The sequence below is a fragment of the Plasmodium inui genome, assembly GCF_000524495.1.
Source record: "Plasmodium inui San Antonio 1 unplaced genomic scaffold supercont1.18, whole genome shotgun sequence".
NCBI classification, from domain to species: Eukaryota; Apicomplexa; class Aconoidasida; order Haemosporida; family Plasmodiidae; genus Plasmodium; species Plasmodium inui.
This window is the reverse complement of record NW_008481852.1, coordinates 278,001-300,181: the sequence shown is the minus strand read 5'-3', so window position 1 is coordinate 300,181 and position 22,181 is coordinate 278,001. Positions and strand designations below refer to the sequence as shown.

Below are 22,181 nucleotides of genomic sequence, written 5' to 3'. Positions count from 1 at the left end.
TTTGTTTTTTTTTTTTTTCCGGAGTAACTCGTGGTATTGCCTTCCCCCCAGCATCGGGGCAGTCACCCCTATGTGACGACTCGAGGGAGCGCAACAAATGAAAAAAAAGAAAGAAGAAAAAAAAAAAAAAACCCACAAGGGGGAAACAAATAAGAAACAGCAGGTATAAGCGTAAAGATATCTAAGCTGAGAGATAAGCCTCCCGTTTTGGCAACATAACAGTCGTCGGAAAAGCTGGTAGGGCCTTTTTTTTTTTTTCATCCCCCAGTTCGCCGCTTCATCGTTAGCTTGAGGGAAGAAGGGGAAGCCGCGGTTTACGCACGTGGGACATCTTCGCCCGGCGTTATTCGTAGGTGCGTGCTTTCCCACCTATATACAGTTACAAACACTGGGGAGCGCGCGATCGGCGAGTCCTGCTGCTACTACCCATGGGCTAGGTGGCGCCGACAGGAACATAAGCGGGGAGAGCTGCACTGAGGGGGACCTACTCGAGGAGAGCTGAACAGAGGGGGACATAAGCAGGGGGATCTGCACCAAGGCGGATAATCGCTTACAGCGCGACAGTGCACAAGTGGGCATCGCGCTAAGAAGCACTGTGTCACTGCACAGGAGGTTGCTGCTTCCTCTTCACCGCTTTACCGCTCCACCGCCGCTTTGCCGCATGTCCATCCTATGCACGATCAGCGGGCAGACGCCCGACGAGCCCGTGGTGAGCAAAACGGGCTACATCTTCGAAAAGCGCCTAATCGAGAAGCACATTCTAAATTACGGCATATGTCCAGTGAGCGGAGAGGTGTTGACGCTGCAGGATCTGTACCCACTGAAAAATGAGAAAGTGGTGAAACCGAGGCCCATCACAGCTAGTAGCATTCCAGGATTGTTGTCCATCCTGCAGACCGAGTGGGACTCTCTCATATCAGAGATGTTCACACTGAGGACACATGTGAATGATATCCGAAATCAACTGACTCATAGTCTCTACCAGTACGATGCGGCAACGAGAGTAATCGCCAAATTGCTGAAGGAGAAGAACGACTACACAGAAGAGATTAAAAAATTGAGGAGTCAAATTTTAAGCATCAGGAGTGGAAACGATGTAAACGAATTCGAAGTAGGACTAAGTGAGGAGCTGCTAAAGGAAATGCAGGATCTTGCAAAGAATCTTCTGATGACAAGGAAGAAGAGAAACATAGAACATGTTACCACCACGGAGAAGTGGAAAGAGGTGACCAATACGAACGAATTCGACGTCCACTCGGCTGCACTACCGGGAGTGACGTGTCTTTGTTTGGATATTAACAAAATGAAGTACAACTATTATGATGATCATACGAATCACAGTTTTTTCTCCGGAGGGATGGACGGCAATGTGTATTACGTCTCTCTTGAGGAGAATAAAGTTCTGGCCAAATTACAGGGTCATTTAAAAAAGGTAACTGCCATTGTGGCTCACCCAACCTACCCCGTATGCATATCAGGGGCGAATGATAAAACGATCCGACTATGGAAAGGAGATGTGGACACCAACGAATTTACCACGTCAAATGTTATCACCAAACATAAAGATCAGATAACCTCCTTGGCATTGCACCCGATGGAGAGTTACTTTGTCAGCTCCTCTAAGGACAACGTATGGATCCTCCACGACATGGAAACGTCAAGGAGCATAAAAATCTGTAACAACAATCCTAGTCCATTTAGACACCTAGCCATTCATCCAGATGGAATTATGATCGGTATCGGCTCCGAAGATTCGAATATACACATCTATGACATTAAAAGTCAGGAGTACAAGGCATCCCTGAGTGGTCACACGAGTGAGGTGCATCACATCTCGTTCAGTGAGAATGGGTACTACTTGGCTTCCTGCTCAAAAGATAAGACGGCTAAATTGTGGGATCTCAGAAAAGCACAGTGTTTTCAAAGCATAGAGGTGGAGGAGCTTCCCCGAAGTATACAGTTCGATTTCTCCGGGAAGTACCTCTCTCTAGCTGCTGGGAATGATATACACATTTATAATTTCGAGACCAAGACGCAGGCCAGCCTCGTGAAGACCCTCTCATCCCACACAGACACCGTTACGCAGACGTGCTTTGGCAGCAGGACGGCCTACCTGCTCTCCAGCTCGATGGACAAAACAGTCAAAGTGTGGAGTTAGCCGGGGGAGCGGCCAATCGGTCAAGTAGCCAATGCTAACGTACCCGCCGTGTCATTTCCGTTAATTGCCACTTGGTTGCTGTGATCTTACCAACACGTACAAATTTTAAAACATCTCACAGGGTGGGGAAAAAAAAAAGAAAAAAAAAGTACAACTTTTTCCCCTCGTGGGCAGCGGGACAGGCATATTCATCTTCACCTCCCCCCTCCTCCTCTGCCTCTCCTACATGTACGAACAGCAGGGTTGACTCCAAACGTACTTTTAAACAACGACCATAATAAAGAACCAGTTTAGGTTGGCCCCCTTTTGTCCCTCTTTTGTCGCCGCGTTTTCGCCACCTCAGGCGATTGCCTTTTCTCCCAATGTTACATGCTTGAACTATTTTTTTTATTTTTTCTCATTTTTTTATTTTTTTTAATATTTTTTTTTTTTTTTTATTCTTTCTTTCTACACCCCTCTTGGGTGTGCATAGAGCGGTCCTCCGCTTTGCGGCAGATGGTGTTTGTCCACGTAGCAGATGCGTATTGTACTCTCTGTGCAACTAGGAAGTCTTTTTTTTTTTCTTTTTTTTTTTTACGTACCACATGAATGTTACTCCTTTTTGTCATTATAATTTATCATTGAAGGGGAAAACTGATGGGTTAATTTTTTTTTTTTTTTTCCCCCATTTAAGTTTACCCCGCCGCGGCGACCAACTTGGCAACGCATCACGGGGAAGAAACTAAATGGGGAAAGAAACTACATTAGCGTAGTGGTTGGCGAAGCGGTTGACCAAGCGGTTGACCAAGCTGATGACCAAGCGGCTATCCCTGCGACACACCATTTGCAGCAGACGCGAAACTAAATTCCTGTGTGCCTCCATCCCGCAGTGCTTATTTAGTTGCACCCCTTTTTTGTTTTACCTCTCGGTAGAGGCTACCGTTGGGAGCATTCCTTCCATTCCCTTTTTCTTTTTTCCCGCCACGGCACCTCTTATGCAAGTGATTCGAAAAGAACACCATTTGGAATTCCACCCCTACAACGAAGAAAAGCAAGAGAGTGCACATCGCCTTGACAGGCATGTGTCCGAAATCGGTGAAGTGAGACCATGCAGGTAATGAGGCCTCGCAAGGGTTGGTGGGTACCCTACACAAGGCAGAACACACGGACGAAACTGTCTGTCATTTTCTGCACAGTGTTGTAGCCCCCGGCTGGTCGTTCTATCCCCACGTTGTTTTGCCTAAAAATGTATACACATTGAGATTTTTTTTTCCTTTTTTTTCTGTTTTTTTTTCTTTTTCCAATTCTGCTCGCAAAGTACCGATCTTCCCAATTAGCTATACGAATAATTCCCAACGTGAACAAATTGCTTGGCGAATTGAGGTTCTTGAGGGGGGGTGTCCACCTTTTTGTGCCCAGCAAGCCATAAAAGAAGAAAAAAAAAAAAAAAAAAAAAAATTGTCCATTTCGCCTGAACAGTTCATATTCCACCTGAATGATGCCCATTTCAAGTGAACGCTTGCCACCGCTCCGCTCCTTGTAGGCACTTCCACGCAGGGACGAACGCGTCGAAGGGACTGGCCCCTCAGGGGATCGCGGCCTAAGCCAACTCGCCAAATGTGCAAGCGAGGTTTACCAACAAGTAGGTGTGCAGAAAAGGGGGAAATTTGCCTGAACAGTGCAGGCGACCGGACGCAGCTCGGAAATTGTCCAAATGGGGGGGAGCGCCACAACGGAAAAATGTCACCACTCTGGAGTGGATATACCCATGTAAACCGCTCCACACACACAAACACCCTTTGTAGGTCATCGAAAACACGGCCTGCGATAGCGTCCAGGAAACCGGGCATGACCCACGCTATGACACGTACGAAGCGTACAATTCCCAATTTGTGTGCGGCGTGAGGGAAGACATTTTCCCATACGAAAGCTTATCCAACATTGAAGAGGACAGGGCCCACAACGACAGAAGCCACCGCAATGACCGCAACGACGGCAGTCATCGCAACGATCACACCGATAAGACGGGAACAAAAAAGCTCATCAACGAGCATCAGATGGCCATGGAGAAGGATCTCATTTTTCAAAACGAAGTGCTACGGAATGTGCTAAAGAGTTCCCAACACGTGAAGGACATGCAAAGGGAGCTATTCTACGTGGATGCGCGCGACTTCGTGCCGGTGATTCCCCCGGCGCAGGAGCAGAAGGAGTATTCTCTCAGGAGGGACTATCCCCATCGCGGTGACGAAGCGGGTGACAAAACGGGTGACCATATCGAAGGAAATCGCGATTGTCACTATGGCGGTCAGATGGTCATACAGCATGGAGGAGACCGCCAAACCGCCGACCGCGGCAAGCCCAGCGGTAAAGGGATAAAGAGCCCCCTCGCATCGAAGACAAACATGGGACCCCCCAGAATAGGAGAAATCAAAGTCAACATAGACGATATAAAAAAAGGTCTACTGACATACTACTCCAACATTTATTCTTTGGACCATTACGATATAGAGGAGAGAATAAACATATTGAAGTATGGTGAGAAAAATATTTCTGAACATGTTCAGGCGAATTATTGTTACAAAAAGAGGGAGCTTGCCCAGAGGCCTCCTTTTCTGCATTACAATGACGAATTGGACAACCCTAATTCTCTTACGTACCAAAGTATGTTTCCTGATTATTACTACAAGGAGGGGGCTGGTCGCTCCAGGGATGGAAAGGAGAGGTTTCATTTGGGCAGTACCCTCTTGGACGATCAGAACAAAATGGAAGAAACGAATGCCTTCCACAGTGAATACGATCATGTCGGACAGATCTCCGAGCTGCTCAGCAGCCTGAAGAATAAATGCGCAGACGCAAACTTCAAGGCGCAGAGTCTGACTTGCCAGTTTGACCGCAAGTACGACAACCCGGACAACCGTTTCTGGGTGCACAACCTGGTTCCGATGGTAAGCGAGTCGGCGGCCAAGGGGCGGAAGAAGCGGAACAGGCAAAAGCCGAAGAGGGAGTCGACCAATTGGCAGATCAATGCGCGGAAGAGCCGCCCATCAGCCTAGCCGCCTGGCCACGTAACGGACGCCGAATACACAGTTCACTTGGACTAAACGCCTCACTTTGCGCACATCTTGTCCTCCATCCCGCGCAGCACCTTAGAAAACCGGCCCTCCACAACCAGGACGGAATCAGAAACCATCTAGTCACGACATACTCCCAGCTGTATAACGAAGCAATGCTGAATAAAAAGAAGATCGCGGCGTTGGAGAAGAAGCTACATATACTGAAGCTGCGGGCCAACTTTCCCAGGGGGGGCTACCGGATGGAGACACGCAATGCCCTCTGAGTGGATGCAACGAAGAGGCGCAATGCGATTTGAGTGAATCCAGCGAAGGCACGAGACAAACTGCACAGGCGGAGCATTCATCAGGAGGCAGCGCATACCTAGCAGCACGTCTGCCCTTGTGAATAGGGAATGAATATGAAATGAATCGGAAAGGAATTGAAGACGAATCGGAAATGAATATCAAATGAATCGGAAACGAGTGGGAAATTCACGCGTGTGTGCCTCGTTCACCTAGGATGGAGCCAACGGGGTGCTTACAATTGGACCGGCCCTCGACGGGAGAGGTACTCCGAAAAGCTGAGCCCAGTAATGAACGCTTCACCCCTCCACGTTTAGAAGCATCATCGAGGGGCAAAACTCTACTTTACACAGAAATGACTCATCACACCGGGTGGTTATCCGCAGGGAGTAGCGCATAGGTTAGAAGGGCAGCGTTATGCGTATATGTCGTGAGGGGTAACCGCTCACATCGAGCAAATGCGTCCATGCCATTATGTATTCTCCATTTTGGATACTTCCCCCGAAACCTTTGTCCCTCACTTGATACACAGGATATGCGTTCCTCCCGCCTGCTGTACTGTCTCATTTTTTTTTTTTTTTCTGTTCTTTTTTGTGCCAACCGTTAAAACCTGTTCAGACGGGAGCAACCATTTAGCTGCATAACCACCACGTCGATTAGCGTACAGTTGTTACTACCCAAAGTGGGGTAAGGGAAAAAAAAAAAAAAACACGCGTCCGGCAGACATAAAAGGAAAATTCTCGGGAAATGTGTAAAGCTACACAAATACGTTCTTGTCGTTAGAGAATTTTTTTCTTTTTTTTTTTTGCCACAAGTGTGAAGCTCTATGGGAGTCAGTTGGCACACGGATGGACTAGCAAAAAAAAAAAAAAAAAAAAAGCCGTTCAGTGGAGAAGGGGTGGGGGGGGGTTCCTTCCCCCGTTTAACCTTTCTGGACGCTGCTTTAACGCGAGATGTCTCGCTGACGCGATGGTGGAAGTGCCCCATAGTTGCACTTCCTTCTGATTGGCCCATTTAAACGGGGGCCAATCCCGGAGACGGTTCTCATACAGGGCAGGCTGCCCTTCCCCGCGATGGTGAAGCGAAACACACCATGCATAGGAAAATTATTTTCACTCCATCGGTGACGAGGCGCTGCTTCGACAATTGAAAAACGCGTAATGCTCACCGACACACGAAAGAAGGAAAACAACTCTCAGAAAGGGTAAACCTGCAAAGGGAAGGATAAAACCCTCCCCCCGTATACGGCTGTGTTTCCACGACAAGCCTGACCACCAACCACAATATATAACTTATCACTGAACACATCATCCTTCCTTTGCCTCGTTCCTTTTCCATTTATCAAAAAATGGCGAGCCTCTTAATCTGCGCAGCTGCAAGGAGCTCCTGCTGGGCCACCCCCGTAGGCCAGAGGAGACACAAGAGCCACATAAACTCAGTCTCCATTTTGCAGCAGTTTTATAACAGACTGCCCATTCGGAAGAAATACATAAAGGCGATAAAGAAGGGCACGCTGATCTGGGACAAGGGGCAGGTGGGCCTCCTTCGCAGAGCGAACGCGGCTGGAGGCAGTGCCAGCCGCGTTACCGCTTGATCGCCTTACCGCTTGATCGCCTTACCGCTTGATCGCCTCACCGCCTTACCCCCTCACCGCAGGTCAAAATCCCGCCGCTCAAAATCGAAGGATACGACCCGCCCAAGAAGTGCCTGTCGCCGCTCGTCAAGAATAGGAACAACCAGTACCGCGGAAGCTTCCTCAATTTGAAGGCCCACCGGGTGGAGTTCCAAGACTGAGCGGGACACGTGCGATGCGATGTAACGCCATATGATGTGATTCCATACGGTGCGACGTGACGCGATGCTATATGTTGCGATGCTATACGTTGCGATGCCTGGCGGGTCACCCGTCGGAGTGTACTCCACCCCTTTGCACCCACACACAAGTGGAAAACTTCACACCCAATCATGGAAAAAAGGAATTCACCCCAACGGATGGACCTCTATACTTTGATGAAGCGACGAATCGGATTGGGGTGCGCCGGGGGCTGTGCCTGAACAGGTGCGCAGTTTGATGGGGCGCTTCAGAAAAGAAGCCACCACGGGGGCATCTCTTGGGAAAAAGAAAAAAAAAAAAATCCGGCGGGGCTGTGCACCACCTTTTGCAGCCCCGCGAACGAACCACTCGAGGAAACACAAAAACAAAGAGGTGAACGCGGTGTCATGAGAGTGCTGCTAGTAATGCTAGCAGTGGTGGTGGTGGCGATGATGCTCGTGACGATGCTGCTAATGGTGGCGGTGGCGCCCGCCTCTGCCCCACACCGGAAGCGACTATGCACCCCGCTACGACATATGGCATATTAGGTAGTACATGTGACATATTACGTATGACGCATCACCCATCACAGCGTGTAGCGCAGCTCGTCGCGCGCGAAGTTGCTGTCGGCGAGGCGCTCGAAGGGCGGGTACACAGGGACGAGGCTGTCCTGGTGCCCGATATACACGTTGTTGTAGATCTTCCAATATATTTCGCGCACCTTCCTGGAGGGGTGAAAAATGCCCTGCACTAGATACTGGAAGATGATGGCGGGCCCCAGGGCTACCCTGAATCCATCAATAGAATCAATGACCGCTTGAATGAGATGAGGAGAGGTCTCAAATATATTGGGCCACACGAAGTTTAGCAAATGGATCAGCGCGTCTTCTCTGTTTAGTCCAAAGCAGCCAAGTGCTAAGTGTTTGCAAGCCCAGGTGGCAATCTGTCTGTGTACCAAATCTCGATCCATGAGAGCGTGTTCCAGCAGAGGCACCACTGCGTAGACATAGTCTTTTGCAATTTCGCCGATATATTCAAACATAAAGGATAGAGCCTTTAGCACTCCATTCTGCACGTTGAGATCCTGGGTTCGATACTCATTCATTAGAGCAGCAAGGACGGAGTAGGGAAGACACGTGTCTGCTACTATGGCAATGGCAACCGTGGTACACACTCGGAGTTGTCTCTCCTGGACGCGCAGATTATTAAGTAAAACGGTTAGAACCTCAAACGGTCCGATCGTTCTGGCTATATAGCCAAATGTCTGGATCGTTGCTCTTCTGATTAGTTTCTTATTCGATTTTAGCAGCTCAATTAGATCGAAACATATGCGATCCCATTCCTTTGGAGAGACTAAATCACCTCCCTTGTCTGCAATGATGCCAATCAGATCGATAACATTTTCTTGTACCTTCTCATGTCGGTTTTTCAAAATGGGGGTTATTCTTGGGAGGAGGTCCTTTATCGGTGGAGTCATGTTCTGCACGCCAAGGACCACTACGATGGATTTTAACGCACCGATGATGTTTCCTAACACCTCTGGATATTCTTCTCCAAGGTATTCATAAAGGTAGAGGGCCAGATGACCCAACATCTGGTGCTCCTCGCAGAGATGCATCAGGTTGGCGATCCTTGCAATCAGCTCTGCGCTCTGTTGTCTAATCTTTGGTAGCGGCGTGTTTAGTCTCCACCGGATGATTCCGGCTATCTGCGGCAAGTAGGGCTTCATTCGGATCTGCAATTTGTTGACAATGGCATCGAAGGAGTTGAGCAGGACGTAGTAGTCCTCTGAGGCTTGCTCCTGGAATGCGTAAAGAATCCCATCGATTAGTTGCTCCTCTAATGTCTGGTCTATATCGTCTACCCCCTGATTATTGACGATGCTTTGAATTGTTTGCATCACCATCTTTCTGAACTGCTCAGAGGGGTCCTTCAAATCGTCCACAATCCTCGCAATGACAACGGCTCCTCCTATTTTGTTTGAAATTTCGACGGTCGTTTCGACTATCAGATGTAGATTCCTCTTATCGTGGCTACCTCTTAGAACCCAAAATTTGTCAAAAAATGGGTTCAACACCTCCTGATTGATGTAATCCTTTTCGATGCCCTCCGTTTGTATACACTGCTTCACACATTTCAGAACAACCTTTTTCATTTCTTCATCTGGGGAGTTAAACTCATTAATGAGAATCACCATGACTTCCCTCGTGTAGTAACTCGCATGGTATGGATCCATCAAAGGGATGATCAATCCGATAGCTTTTAAAAAAGCAGCTAAGACTTTACCTCTATGCTCCGTGATTCCCTTCCAGAGAGGTCTCAAAACCGAGTCAAACGCTTCAATCCCATACGGTGCTGCCGCTTCCGCTAACGCCGCTATGGCCAGCGCAGTGATGGTCTTTACTTTCTGTTGCTCATCATGTAGCCCATGAGCCACAATCGAAACGAGCTGTCTCAGGTGAGGCAAAACGGCACACCCCATAAGAATGGCAATCTGCTGAACAATCTTAATCCCTGTGTGTCTGGCTTCCCAATTTTTCTTCGATTGACACACCGCTTTGAGAAACAGAATCAACGATGGAATGCCAAGTGCAGATGCAACAACGGCAAATGCTCTCGCAGTGGTATTCCTGACGTACTCATCCGGATGATCTATATCTGGTCTCATAATACCAATCATAGTGGCTAACCCTGCCGCTTTGGCTAAGTTACTTATTATTTCTCTTCCTTCCACTCTGGCGTAGTAATCCTCATCGATTAGCAGCGGCTCAATGACGACTAGAATTTTGTGTACATATGGTCTGACCAGATCATCCAGCTTAAATAAAATGCGGTCAATGACTTTTACGAGGAGGTGTCTCTCCTGGTCTTCCAACGTATTATGCATCATTAGAGGAAGAATCAAATTGAATAGCGTCTCTGGACCGAGTTCCTTTACCTTATCGGTGATAGCCCTGAGAGCGGTCCGTCGAATCGATGGCGTTCCATTCTTTATCTTAAGGAGAAGAATCATAAGCTTCCTCTCTTTCAGCTCCTCCTGTGAGAGGTCACTCTCGTCAACGGTTTGAAAGAGCTTACTGAAATAGATGAAGTCTTCATTTTTTAGCTGAACATATTTTAGCTCGCTTACCAATTGGGGGTTCGTTATTTCGAACTGCCTACTTTGTAGCAGTGTCTCTCCTACTTCTGCATCCTTCACCTGACTTGTCGTAGCGGTCGGTATTTCGTAGAAGGGGGTTCCGCTCGGCAGCATTCCGCTCACCAGTGTACTATTCATCGCGTCTCTACCCGAATAAGGGGTCTCCATCCCTCCTGTGTGGTGCTCCCCCAGTGAAGCAGTCACTCCTGCAGTCGGTCCTGCAGTGGCTCCTCCAGCGGATGCACTACCCATCAGAAGGGGAGTCCCCGCCGTGCTCGCCACGGTCTTAAAAAACGCTTTCAATTTGTTCCTTCTTATCGCCTCGTACTCCTCTGGGGGCTGCACAATTTCATATCCCTCAGAGGGAAGCAGCTCGTCCAGGTCCTCATCGGTTAGTGGCCTGTTTCGGATCTCCATTTCGTTCTTTATCTTCATTTTGATTATCGAGTCCACGGCCAGGGAGGCCACTCCCGGGGTCATGGGTGTGAACATCGTTGCGGCGTTACCCAATTGGTTCTGCACGTACGGAGTGTTGACGAAGTTGCCGCTTCCGGGCATGAGGTAGGGCGTCTTGAGCATACCTCCTGGGGTGGCCCCCCAGGTTGCTATCCCGCCGGTTGTTACCCCTCCGGTTGCTACCCCTCCAGGAGCCACAACCTTAGGCGTTTTCATCATGTCACTCTGGGCGAGGCTATCCGGCGCTGACCCAGCAGTCCCTTCCCCGACTTTGTCCCATCTCGAAATCTTTTTCTTCTTTACTGCACCCCCGTCGTTGAGTATGAATGGTGTGTCAACCCACTTGGACGGTGCGGGCGTCGGCATGTTGCCAAAGCTGGTCGATTTGCTCTCCTCTTCGGATAAGATGTCCCACTTACTTTTCCCTTGTTCTTTCTTAATTCCTTCATTCGCTTTAGTGGACGTACCTGACTCTCCTGGTTCTCCTCTCCCGGCGGTGTCACTTTCGGTGACACCCCACCTCATCTTTCTACTACCCCGTGGTTGGGCACCGGTGGCCTCCAACGAAGCATCCTTCGCAGCAGCAGTCGCACTGACGGCTGTGAGCTTCATCTTTTGACTCTCACTGTTTCGGTCCATCATCACATCCGCGTAGGTTCTCTCCCCGGGGGATGGGCTCCTGTCTCCAAAGGGGTCAGCCCTCCCCGGAGATATCATATAATCATACTTCCTCCTCTGAAATTCATTTTCCCTTCTTCTAATGGATTTGTCTTTTATCAGCCCGAGGCTTTTGTCATCCAGGTCGTCATTATTGAGGTCGTTCTGGACTACTTCGTCCTTCAGGCTAGCTACGTTTATGTGATTTCGTCCCATTCCGCCGATTGAGTCACTTCCCATGTGGTTTGCTGACTCCTCATCCTCCAGGCGGGTCTCTATCTCCAGGTCGTACTGGACATCCCCCGCTAGGTGGTCCCCTCCGTTCATTTCCTCGTTGCCGTACTTGTGCTTCTTGACTCCCTCCCGTTTCCCCGCATCGTACTCACTGCGCTTCGCCTCCATTGGGCACGTCTAGGTGAAGCGATGAGGAGGAATTGCCACGGTTGAAGCGGGGAGCAGCGATTGCCACGGTGAAGCCGAGCGTAGGCATTACCACTGCTTCGCGCTGCTACACCACGCCGCTAATTCCCCGCGCCACTATTTTGCCGCTCCTCCTCCCCCCTGGAAGCTCCTGGGAGTTGTTGGCGACACGGGCGGGGAAAAAGCAACATACATACATATACCTTCCTCCCATGCGCCACTCCGCGTGTTGGAAGATTGATTACACGAATGGGCCGTCAAAGAATGCAGCCATATGGAAAGGGGGCTGGTTAGGGAAACCTCGTTTCGTGCAACTAACATATCATCACGCAGCGCCTCGCAAACAAAAAGAGCATCAGGCTAATTCGCGCTTGCACTGCTTCTCATATCTGAGAGGTAAACACAAAATGGGATAGAAGCGCCAAGGAAGGTTGCAAGAACGTTCATGTGGCGTGTTATGTTATGTATTCCCCCAAGATGTGGATGGGAACAGAGAAAAAAAAAAAGTAACTCCAAATTGGCCTTAAAATGTTGGCACTTGGAAAAAAAAAATAAAATAAGGCACTAAAAATGTATGAACTGTTCAGGCAGAAAAGAGAAAAAAAACGTCAAAAGGAAAAAAAAAAAGCTGCATAAAAGCATTCTTCAAATCTTTCATCAAATTTTTCCTCAAAGCTTTCATCACAATTTTGAACACATGATGGTATCCTCCACGGACGGGAGATGTACCTTCTCTGTGGGGATGTAGGAACATTGCGCAGGAAATAATTCTGCAGAAAAGGTTAGCCAAGCCGATACACTTCACATCTTTCCGCCGTGAACAGGAGCTTTCCCCTGTTACCGCGGCGAGCCATAGATTAAGGAGAAGCACATGCGAGTGACACTTCCTCGCCCTCCATTCACTGTGGTGCTTAATTCACGACAGTGTGTCAACCTGGTGAGTGAAAAATAGGACGAGAGGGAAGAGACAAGTTAGGTAACTCCTCTTCTTCATCTTCTTATTATTCTTCTTGTTATTCTGCATCTTCTTTTTTTTTTTTTTTTTTTATCCATGTTGCCCACGCGTGTGATCGGAGGAGGTCAAGGGAACTCCACATTGGCGATCTGTCACAAGCTGGCACATCGCGTTCTACAAATGTGAACCCGGTGACAGTGGTTACTCTTACCTATTCTTGCTTATTCCCTTTTTGATGGAGTGGCCAAATCGGAAGGCAACACATCCCACAACACCGTCATTTGTTTGCCCTCTTTCTTCCTATATATAGGCAACTCGGAAGAGGAAAACAGAAGATTGGCACCATTCGTGTATCGAGCAATCCTCACAAGAGTGACCGTAGCGTAGAAGCGGGCAGTATAGAACACCCGTTTGTCGATCAAGTGGAAGGTGAGCCTTATATTTGCGGCCCCCCCCTGGAGGGACGGGACAGAACTTGCTTCCACGTGTGTTCAGTAGACACATCAAAATCGGCTCGCCAGTGCGTTAGATGCCCCGCCTGTTTACTATCATATGTGCACGGACCTACCGACCAAAATGATCGTGAAGGTCTTCGACCACATATACATCAGCAACGTGTACGATGCAAACGATATTTACCATCTGATAAATTTAAACATCGGGGGAGTCCTCACCTGCTTCCGTTGCATGAGCATCGAGTGGTGCCACCATGACCCCAAGGAGAATAGAAAGATTTTCTACAAAGATAGGTTTCTAAAATGGAGGGGGGAATTTTTGAGGGACCATGGAGGAAGGGGCTCCTCCCCGTTGGCAGTATGTCAGGGGGTCTCAGCAGTGGGAGGCGGCCCTGAGGCGGCCACGAGATTCACCCCGTGTAGCAAGAGTGCCGGGGGGGACACTTTTTCACGAGGGACAATAGGACATATCGAGGAGGACCTCTTTACGAAGCCATACGCACACTACGACTATATTCTTTACCCACTCGAGATTGTTAAGACGAGGATGGCCAAGGAGACCATCGATGATTACGTAAAAGCAATGGTCCATTTGAAGGAGGACGTAGAGGTGAATTGCATCCCCGTTGTTGACACAGACGTGTCAGCATCGGCAGAAGAGGAGATAGAGAAGTGCCTGGGTGGAGTGTCAGACCACGCGGACGCATCGAACAGCGACCAAGGCGAGGAGAACCGAACCAGACAGAGAAGCAGCAGTTTAGGAGATGAGCAGACTGTATCTGAAAGGAAGAGTCATAGTCCGAATCCAAAGGAGGGGAACCACCCTGAGGGGATTTCGAGAAGTGCCGAAAATTTAACATTGCCTAGCGAACCTGATGGGAAGACGCCCCATGACCGATTAGCCATTTTGCCAGGGGACCACCCTGGGATGCCCCCCATGAACGGGCAGCCAATACAGAGAACCACACAGACGATATGCCAGCTGAATGCAATTCTGAGGGATGAAAAGAATAGAACCGTCCCATCCAGCAATGTATACAAAATGAAGCATATGTATTTGGACATCTTAGACACCTTGGATGAGAACATTCTGAATCATGTGGACAAGGCCCATGCCTTCATCGACGACGTGATTAGGGATAACAAAAATGTGTTGGTCCATTGCATGGCTGGTATCTCTCGCTGCTCATCCATCATCCTCTCTTACATTTCGAAGAAGAATGGGAAGGGCATTGCAGAGAACTTTGCCACTCTCAAGGATCGCTACCCCTTCGCCCATCCCAACGAAGGCTTCTACAGGCAGCTGCTTCTCTACGAGCGGATGAACTACACCTTAGATGTAACTTTAAAAAAAAATGAATAAAAATGGAGAGAGACTCGCGCTACTTTCGCAACACCGTGGAGGAGCCGACGCGCGGGGGGAGTCTGAGTTGAAAGAAATGCGCCTTCACCTGTACAAGTATGCGTGTGTCCATGCGTGTGTCCATGCGTGTGTCCATGCGTGTGTCCATGCGTGTGTCCATGCGTGTGTCCATGCGTGTGTCCATGCGTGTGTCCATGCGTGTCGTCATCCGTGTGGTATCACCGGGAAGGGATAGATGCCCTTGTCTGTACCATAGTTTAGCTTCCCCTTTTTTTTTTTTTTTTTTTTTTCATTTTTTTCTTTCCCCACCCATGCTGCTTCGCAACAACCCGTTTCGGAGATAGTGATAAAGGGTGGCATCGCTTCGACTTTGTAAGGAGCGATAGTTGAATGGCCTGTCTTAACTTACGTGACGTAGTCTGCACGTTTCCCCCAACGCAACGTCTCGCGGACATTGTTACCAACACAACATCACGCACACATCTTCGGTGCCCCCCATGTTTACCTTTCCCCCCAAAGGGACGAAGCGAATACCATCGCGTCTATGAAGAGGTAAAGCGCGACCGGGGTGCACTGGAGCAGCTAAAAGGGTTGAACCTCAAAAATGAGCCAGACGCGATGTACAAGTTTAGGTGCAAGTAAGGCTTCGGTGAGCAGCTGGCTGAGCGGCTGCCACGTTTTCGCAACGAGTGCCTTTTGTGCGAGCTCGCACCGATACGTCGCCACTGCATCACCGCTAAATTATCCCTTGCCCTTCTCAGATTCTGCAGGTTTACCCTCTTCAACGACAACGACATCATTGAGCATCAGTTGGACAAGTACAAGATAAAGAAAAAGGTAACCACGTGGCGGAGCAGAATGAGGAGGAGGGGAGGAAGAAGAAGAACAAGAAGCGGTGAAGTCGTTCTCCCGGGGTTCCCTCCCCAGATGTTCACGCGGATTGATCGCTAAATTGGGCGGCAGTGTGTCATCTGCGGTGGACACCACCCATCCTCATCGTGTCGTTCATATGGTTTTCCTTTTCTTTACTTTTACATTTTGCACCTCCCCCCTTTCCGCCCTTCCTACTACAGTACGGCGATTCCTGCACAAGCATCTTCATCGAGAGGAAGGAGTGGATTCTCACGGAGCAGAAGATGAAGGGCGTCTTGATTTGTCCAAACAAAGATGTAATTCATGCATGGGGAGACTTCTCTACCTTGTGGGGCCGTTCCAGTAGTGGCCCCTTATGGTTCGCCTACTGAGGTAGCCGTCTGGCCCAATGAATATGTCCCCCGGGGCGTCTTCGCCCTGTGCAGTCATTCGATGTAGAGTTACTCCGTGTGTTCACTTCGCCCGTGATCTCCCCCCCTCCGCAGTGCAGCGCTAAGCTAGGAAAGTGGTCCTGGACCGGAATCTGCTGCTCGTGCGGCTATTTACAGACCCCAGCCTTCATGGTTCGTGCGCATAGTCAGAGCGGCACTGTGCCTATGTCTTCGAATGGGGTGTGTGTGTTGAGACCCACGTAACTCTGCCCCGGTGAAGAAGAAGCGGAATCATTTGTACCCCTCCGCGTAAAATACCGCATGTGCTCCTCTTCCTACTCAGATTAACACGTCTAACGTCGACCGCATGAGGATTAACCCCAACTAACACCAAACCATGTGCCGAATTGAAGACGCATGACCATATGGACCACCGAACGAGGGAGGGATCCTCACCTGTTTTGTTAATAAGATGTAGAGACATTTCTCTTTTTCTTTCTCTTTTCCCTTTTGGAGGACTCCCTTGGGGATGGTTCTCTCAAAAGAACACACATTCGCATTATGGAAAAAAAAAAAAAAAAAAAAAAGTCAAAAAAGAGAGGGGTTACCCGATTGGTGTCCCTTCGCTTTAATGTCATTATTCCCCTGTGCAACAATGTTGGTTTTAATTCGCACCTCATTCTCCTGGCTCTTCCTTCTGGAAGAAAACTTCATATCTTCGCCTCCGGTTTGTTACCTCCGATTCTTTATTGCTTCTTTAGGACCCTATAACTCCTCGTCGGGTTTGTTCTGCGGCTCACTCCTCCCGTCGACATCAACGATGGGTGCGGATCTTCCCTCTTCGGCGCGAAATGGGGGAGGGTGAAGGGGAGAGAGTAGTGGTCATACCTTACAGGGGCAGATACGCCTAGGCTCTCTCTTGAGGTAGGGGAGGGCTAGCGAATACCCACCTGGAAAGCGCCTGTCGAAGCCGACTTCCAAAAAATCCACTTCCTTCTGCATTAGGAAATACGTAACTAGGTTTTCCGTAATGGCTGCGAAGGGGAAGGGAGCGGTTCCCGCAGGTGTGTGTGTGTCTGGGGGGGCACCAACATGCCTCTACGCATGTGCTTTGTGTATGTGCATGTCTGATTACACCAACGTGTCCGCGTGGCGTCCGCGCGGTGGGTGCCGCCCGATGAATCCACCTTTGTCCTGGTAAAAGCACGTCAAGATTCCCAGTCCAGTTTTCTTCATTTGGACATTCATCATTGCGTTTTGCAGCAGAGTCATGTACTTCTCCCCGAGGCGGATGAGCGACAAGTGGTTTCGGAACGTCCTCTGGGGGGGAGAGGTGCAAGTGGTGTACGCGGGGTAAGCGATATAAGCAGTGTATGCGGCAGTGCCGAAGTAGGGGGCAAGAACTGTAAACATAGCAGAAGTGATCGGTGTGACAATAGTCACAGACGTGTCTGCCTCCACCCCACTGCTCACTAGCCATCCTTACGTATTTCTCGTCCACGCGCACGTAAACATACAGCTGCGTCACGTACTGGTAGTAATCCTTGTGTGCTATTTCATCGATGCCTGCGTGGGAGCCACGTGGTGGAGAAAGGTGCATGCATAAGGATCGCTTTATCCGGGTAGTTGTCTCAGGAATGTGTTCTTTTTCCCCTTTCGAATGACATCCCCCCAAAGGACCAGTTAGCCTGACAGGCGCGTTCATGAAAAATGCTTTTATTTAGGGGACCCCCTCCCACCTTCGATTTCTTCCTCTAGGCCGCTTAAGTCCAGTTCGCTCATGTCTTTGTCGAAGTCACGGGAGAAGACAGCCCCCCCACCGCCTCCATCGCTGACACCACCTGGGTTTCCCCCCCTCGCGCGGCTCGCAAGGGCTATAATGAGAAGCAGCAGGAGGTGAAGCGGCTTCATGGGCAAGGCACAAAAAAGAGGGCGCAGTGGGGCTGGGCAGGTAGCTGCATAGACCACACAGACTGATTCCCCGACAGAAGCAAAAAAGAAAAAAAAAAAAGAAAAGACAACCTTCTGCCGCTACTATCAAACGCGTGACAAAAAAATTCGTAGATTAACGAAGCTGCAGAGAAAGGCTAATCATGTTGTGGTTCGAAACAGAAGTAGGTTGGCTAACTAGCGAATAAACAGAAAAAAAAAAAAAAAAGCAAAAGAAATAGCAAAAGAAATAGAAGAAGCAAAAAAGGCAAAATACTTCTTCATCTTCAAACATGTAAAAACCCTTGTGTAAGGCAAATTTCGTGTATATACAAAAAAAAAAAATAAATAAAGATAAAAAATAAATATGCTCTACCTGGTGGGGACGAAACAAAACTGGGAACTCACTCAACAGTGCCATTGAGGAGCAGCGAATTGTCCATTTTGGAAACTCATCGGGATAGGTACCCCTGGCAATCTACAGCTGTCTGGGGGTGTGCGCCACATTTGAGGAACGCACACAGACACGTAGGTGTATGCGTTTTTTTCTTTTTTTTTTTTTTTTTTCCGCTTCTTAGCGTGGTCACTACGGCCGGGTGAACTTCTCTCCGCGGGGCGCTCCAGACAACAACAATGACAAGGATAAGGATCTCCTAAAGGAATTGCTTCACCCAGGGGTGGGTCTTCACCTCTTCGGCTGAGATGCGCTCCTCCGCCGTTCTACTGCATAGCTACGCCGCGAAAGGGGAAAGCAGATAAAAGGATGAAGCGAAAAGGAGAGATACATAGGTAGATGATCGGGGGATCATTGCTACTGGAGCGTATGGACAGACATGGCTGAGCTGACACGACAGAAGAGAAGAGAAAGCAGAGAAGAAGCAGAGAAGAAGAAGCACACTAAACGGAACGATACACTAAATGGAACGATACACTAAATGGAACGATACACTAAATGGAACGATACACTAAATGGAACGATACACTAAATGGAACGATACACTAAATGGAACGATACACTAAATGGAACGATACACTAAATGGAACGATACACTAAATGGAACGATACACTAAATGGAACGATACACTAAATGGAACGATACACTAAATGGAACGATACACTAAATGGAACGATACACTAAATGGAACGATACACTAAATGGAACGATACACTAAATGGAACGATACACTAAATGGAACGCCACACTAAATGGAACGCCACACTAATGCAACGCCACACTAATGCAACGCCACACTAATGCAACGCCACACTAACGGGACGCCACACTAACGCGACGCCACACTAACGCGACGTACCTTCAGTATGAGATCCCGCGCCTGCAACGAGATGGCCTTGGGGAAGTGGAAGTTCAGCTCCTTGATTTGGCTGAATATCCGCTCCTGCGGTTGGTGAAGGGGGTGGGGGAGAATTTTAGATGGGATACTCACTCGGGAGAGTGCACAAGGCGGCATCGGGAACACCTCCCTTAAGTCGCCGCTACACAGCTACGCCACATCCACGCCGCTACCCACCTGCGTGTCGTCCGTGAAGGGCGGGAAGCCGACGAGCAGCTCGAAGATGACAATACCCAGGCACCACAAGTCGACGTTGCAGTCGTAGGGAATCTGGTTGATGATCTCCGGAGGCATATAGTCGACCGTCCCACAGAAGGTGCTTCTCTTTTGTCTCTTATTTTTGAGCTGACAAGAGAATCCAAAATCAGCAATCTTAACGGTCCCATATTTATAAATCTGGTCTCCTTTAGGATCATCATGAGAGTGATGCAACAGAATGTTGTCCGGTTTTAGATCCCTATGAATAATATTAAATTTATGTAAGTAAGCCAAGGCATCCGCAATCTGATACACATACAAGGCTACTTGCTCTTCCGGCAATGGTTGTGCATCTGATTTCATTTTGTTTCGTATGGATCCTCCATTGGCTAGCTCCAGAATGAGAAATAAACGGGTTCTATCTTCAAAATAGGCTATTAACTGTAAAATGTTTTTATGATTTAAGCTTGCCTGGATTATTATCTCCTTCAGGACTTGTCTCTCTATATTCAATGACGCGATGGTGTCTTTCGCCATAACTTTCAACGCTACATACTCGTTTGCTTTTTTTATGATGGCTTTAAAAACGAGTCCGGTCCTTCCATTCCCTATGGGATTTTTGTCGACTATAAAATCGTCTTGCTCGTAATTCCTTTCGTTCTGCTTCAGATTGAATGCACTCAGTGGCTGTAGCATCAAATGATAGTGCTCGTCTTGCAGTGCGTCGCTCAGTGGATTCTTCTCGCTCATCTGCCTTGGAGTGTCCTCTGCGTTTGCTGACCCTCCTTCTGCAGATGGAGCGGCGCCGACACTTGCCGCTTCGCCCGCAACGGCTGCTTCCCCTACAACGGATGCTTCCCCTGTGCTTATACCTTCCTCCTTCTTTCGCTTCTCCTTAGCTAACCACTCAAAGTAGGACATTTCCTTCCTTTCTCGTTGGCTGGCCGAGCTGCTCGAGTCCTGCATGCTGGAGTTCTTCATGCGAGAGTTATCGCTCAGCGTGTTCTTCGCCGGAGAGCTCTCTTCCCCGTCACAACTACGTCTAACTCGGTCAGAAGTACTTCCTCCCCCCTTGGAGTGTTTTCCCCTCTCGTCGTAGCTATCACTGCGCTTCCTAAAGCTGGAGGCCCTATTTCCTCCCCCCTTTTTCTTCCCCTCGCCGTCTTCTCCCTCCCCACCGCAGTCATGCGATCCACCCAAAAAGATATTATTCGAATTGTCGCTCCTCCTCCGTCTGTTCATATTTCTAGGAGGAATAGAATTGCTCTTAACATTTTTTTTTTTTTTCTGTTCCCTTTTGTGTCTTTCCATTTCTTCACTTATAGGATCTTTGTAATTTTGATGGCTATTCTGTGTCCCTTTTTTCGAGTTAGCAAAATGGGTGAGGTTGCATCTGAGGGGTTCATCCTTATTATGTTTCTCCTCTGCGTTTCTCCTGGATTCTATGACATCAGCAGAACCGATTTTTGATGCATCTTCTTGATTTCCGCTCTTCCCACGATTTTCAGCATTTCCAGCATTCCCAGGAGCTTTGCCTCTACATTTGGAGATGGGAACCACTGGTATCCTCTTGCTCAGATGACTGTTACTGCCAATGGTATTTGCCGATCGCTTGCTCATCGGAGCTGCGTTGCTTCTATTATTGTTGTGACTGCTGCTGTTGTTCCGTTTGGTGGTGGCGCTCGTGTTTCCGTCCTTCGCCAGAGCGTTCCTACTGCTTTGTGTGTACAGGTGCGATGTGATTTTTTCCCTCCTTTCGCGTGCACACACTTTGGAACCCCTTAACGAACTGCTGCTTGCGCTGCTTAGCAACGCCCCGGACGTTTTCCCTGAACTGCTGCTGATGCTGCTCATGTTGCTGCTGTGTTGCTCGCGCGGGTTCCTCTTGGCGCCAACGTCGGTGGTTTTCGCTTGCTGTCCCCGGGACGGCGCGTCCCTGCGGCTAAGCACATATTTATGACTCTGGATACCCCTATTGCCGCCGATCCCCTTGTGTCTTTTGATTCTCTCCTCGTCGACCACGACCAGATTTGTGCGAGGCAGGAGAGGAGTCGGCCCCTCCACTGTTTTGGTGATATCATCCATTTGGTTAGTCGACTCTTCGTTTGGGTTTCCTGTCCCCACCTCTTTACCCTTCGCTCCCATTTTCGGTCCCCCCCATGGCTGACCTTTCATCGTTCCAATTACAGAGGCTTCCACCCCTGGAAGATTCCTACCATGCGTCGCCATCCCTCTACTTGAGCTCAACGGTCCATAACTTTTTTTCACTTCGGGGATCTTATCTGATCTGTCTTTTTCTTTTTTTGGCAAAGGCAATCGGGTAGCAAGGTGACAGGAGAGGGGCTCCGCTCCACCGGGTGCACTTGCTTTGTCCGCTCCCCCAGGTGTATCCATTCCGCCTTCCCTTCTGCTGAAACCCCGCGTGAAGGTCGCCCTTGAGTTGTGTCTGTCCATCTGACCAGAGGCAAAAATGATATTTTTTCTTTGACCCTCATTTTGTACCATTCCTCTGTCGTCTGTTCTTCTCAACTGTGTAGCCGCTACCCTAGGTATTGCACTCATCTTTTGGCTAGCTGGTATTCCTTTCTTCTCTGCCTGTTTGAAGTTCCCCTTGATCGTTTTGATATTTTTACTATTTGAGGAGAGCGTGTGCGCGGCGAAGCGTCTGTTTGGCGGTGGTGCCTCCTCCCTCTGAGCTTTGGAGGG

The 22,181-nt window shown here is 48.9% G+C and overlaps 6 protein-coding genes across 6 annotated transcripts in view; 4 read left to right on the top strand and 2 right to left on the bottom strand.

Annotated features, from left to right (window-relative positions):
* Positions 1-661: 661 nt before the first annotated feature.
* On the top strand, positions 662-2,158 carry C922_03930 (pre-mRNA-processing factor 19; the record flags this gene model as incomplete). The annotated part of the gene is made up of 1 exon (XM_008819517.1): positions 662-2,158. The coding sequence occupies one exon, from the start codon at positions 662-664 to the stop codon at positions 2,156-2,158; it is 1,497 nt and encodes a 498-aa protein (XP_008817739.1).
* Positions 2,159-3,877: 1,719 nt separating this feature from the next.
* Positions 3,878-5,474, top strand: C922_03929 (hypothetical protein; the record flags this gene model as incomplete). Its single annotated transcript, XM_008819516.1, has 3 exons — positions 3,878-3,907; positions 3,943-5,082; positions 5,280-5,474. The coding sequence occupies 3 exons, from the start codon at positions 3,878-3,880 to the stop codon at positions 5,472-5,474; spliced, it is 1,365 nt and encodes a 454-aa protein (XP_008817738.1).
* Positions 5,475-6,841: 1,367 nt separating this feature from the next.
* On the top strand, positions 6,842-7,287 carry C922_03928 (hypothetical protein; the record flags this gene model as incomplete). The annotated part of the gene is made up of 2 exons (XM_008819515.1): positions 6,842-7,027; positions 7,150-7,287. 2 exons carry the CDS (start codon positions 6,842-6,844, stop codon positions 7,285-7,287), a joined length of 324 nt encoding a protein of 107 aa, XP_008817737.1.
* Positions 7,288-7,892: 605 nt separating this feature from the next.
* On the bottom strand, positions 7,893-11,960 carry C922_03927 (hypothetical protein; the record flags this gene model as incomplete). Its single annotated transcript, XM_008819514.1, has 1 exon — positions 7,893-11,960. One exon carries the CDS (start codon positions 11,958-11,960, stop codon positions 7,893-7,895), a length of 4,068 nt encoding a protein of 1,355 aa, XP_008817736.1.
* Positions 11,961-13,509: 1,549 nt separating this feature from the next.
* Positions 13,510-16,383, top strand: C922_03926 (hypothetical protein; the record flags this gene model as incomplete). Its single annotated transcript, XM_008819513.1, has 6 exons — positions 13,510-14,727; positions 15,271-15,389; positions 15,513-15,588; positions 15,825-15,920; positions 16,110-16,187; positions 16,339-16,383. 6 exons carry the CDS (start codon positions 13,510-13,512, stop codon positions 16,381-16,383), a joined length of 1,632 nt encoding a protein of 543 aa, XP_008817735.1.
* Positions 16,384-16,760: 377 nt separating this feature from the next.
* The window catches only part of C922_03925 (AUR protein kinase), a gene marked incomplete at both ends in the record, with an annotated part of 7,278 nt that continues 1,857 nt past the window's right edge, over positions 16,761-22,181 (bottom strand). Inside the window, 8 exons of the mRNA XM_008819512.1 lie at positions 16,761-16,834; positions 16,946-17,029; positions 17,183-17,315; positions 17,482-17,561; positions 17,735-17,900; positions 19,239-19,322; positions 19,455-21,574; positions 21,608-22,171. Of these exons, the coding sequence (XP_008817734.1) occupies positions 16,761-16,834; positions 16,946-17,029; positions 17,183-17,315; positions 17,482-17,561; positions 17,735-17,900; positions 19,239-19,322; positions 19,455-21,574; positions 21,608-22,171 (3,305 nt within the window). The remainder of the gene's footprint in view (positions 16,835-16,945; positions 17,030-17,182; positions 17,316-17,481; positions 17,562-17,734; positions 17,901-19,238; positions 19,323-19,454; positions 21,575-21,607; positions 22,172-22,181) is intronic.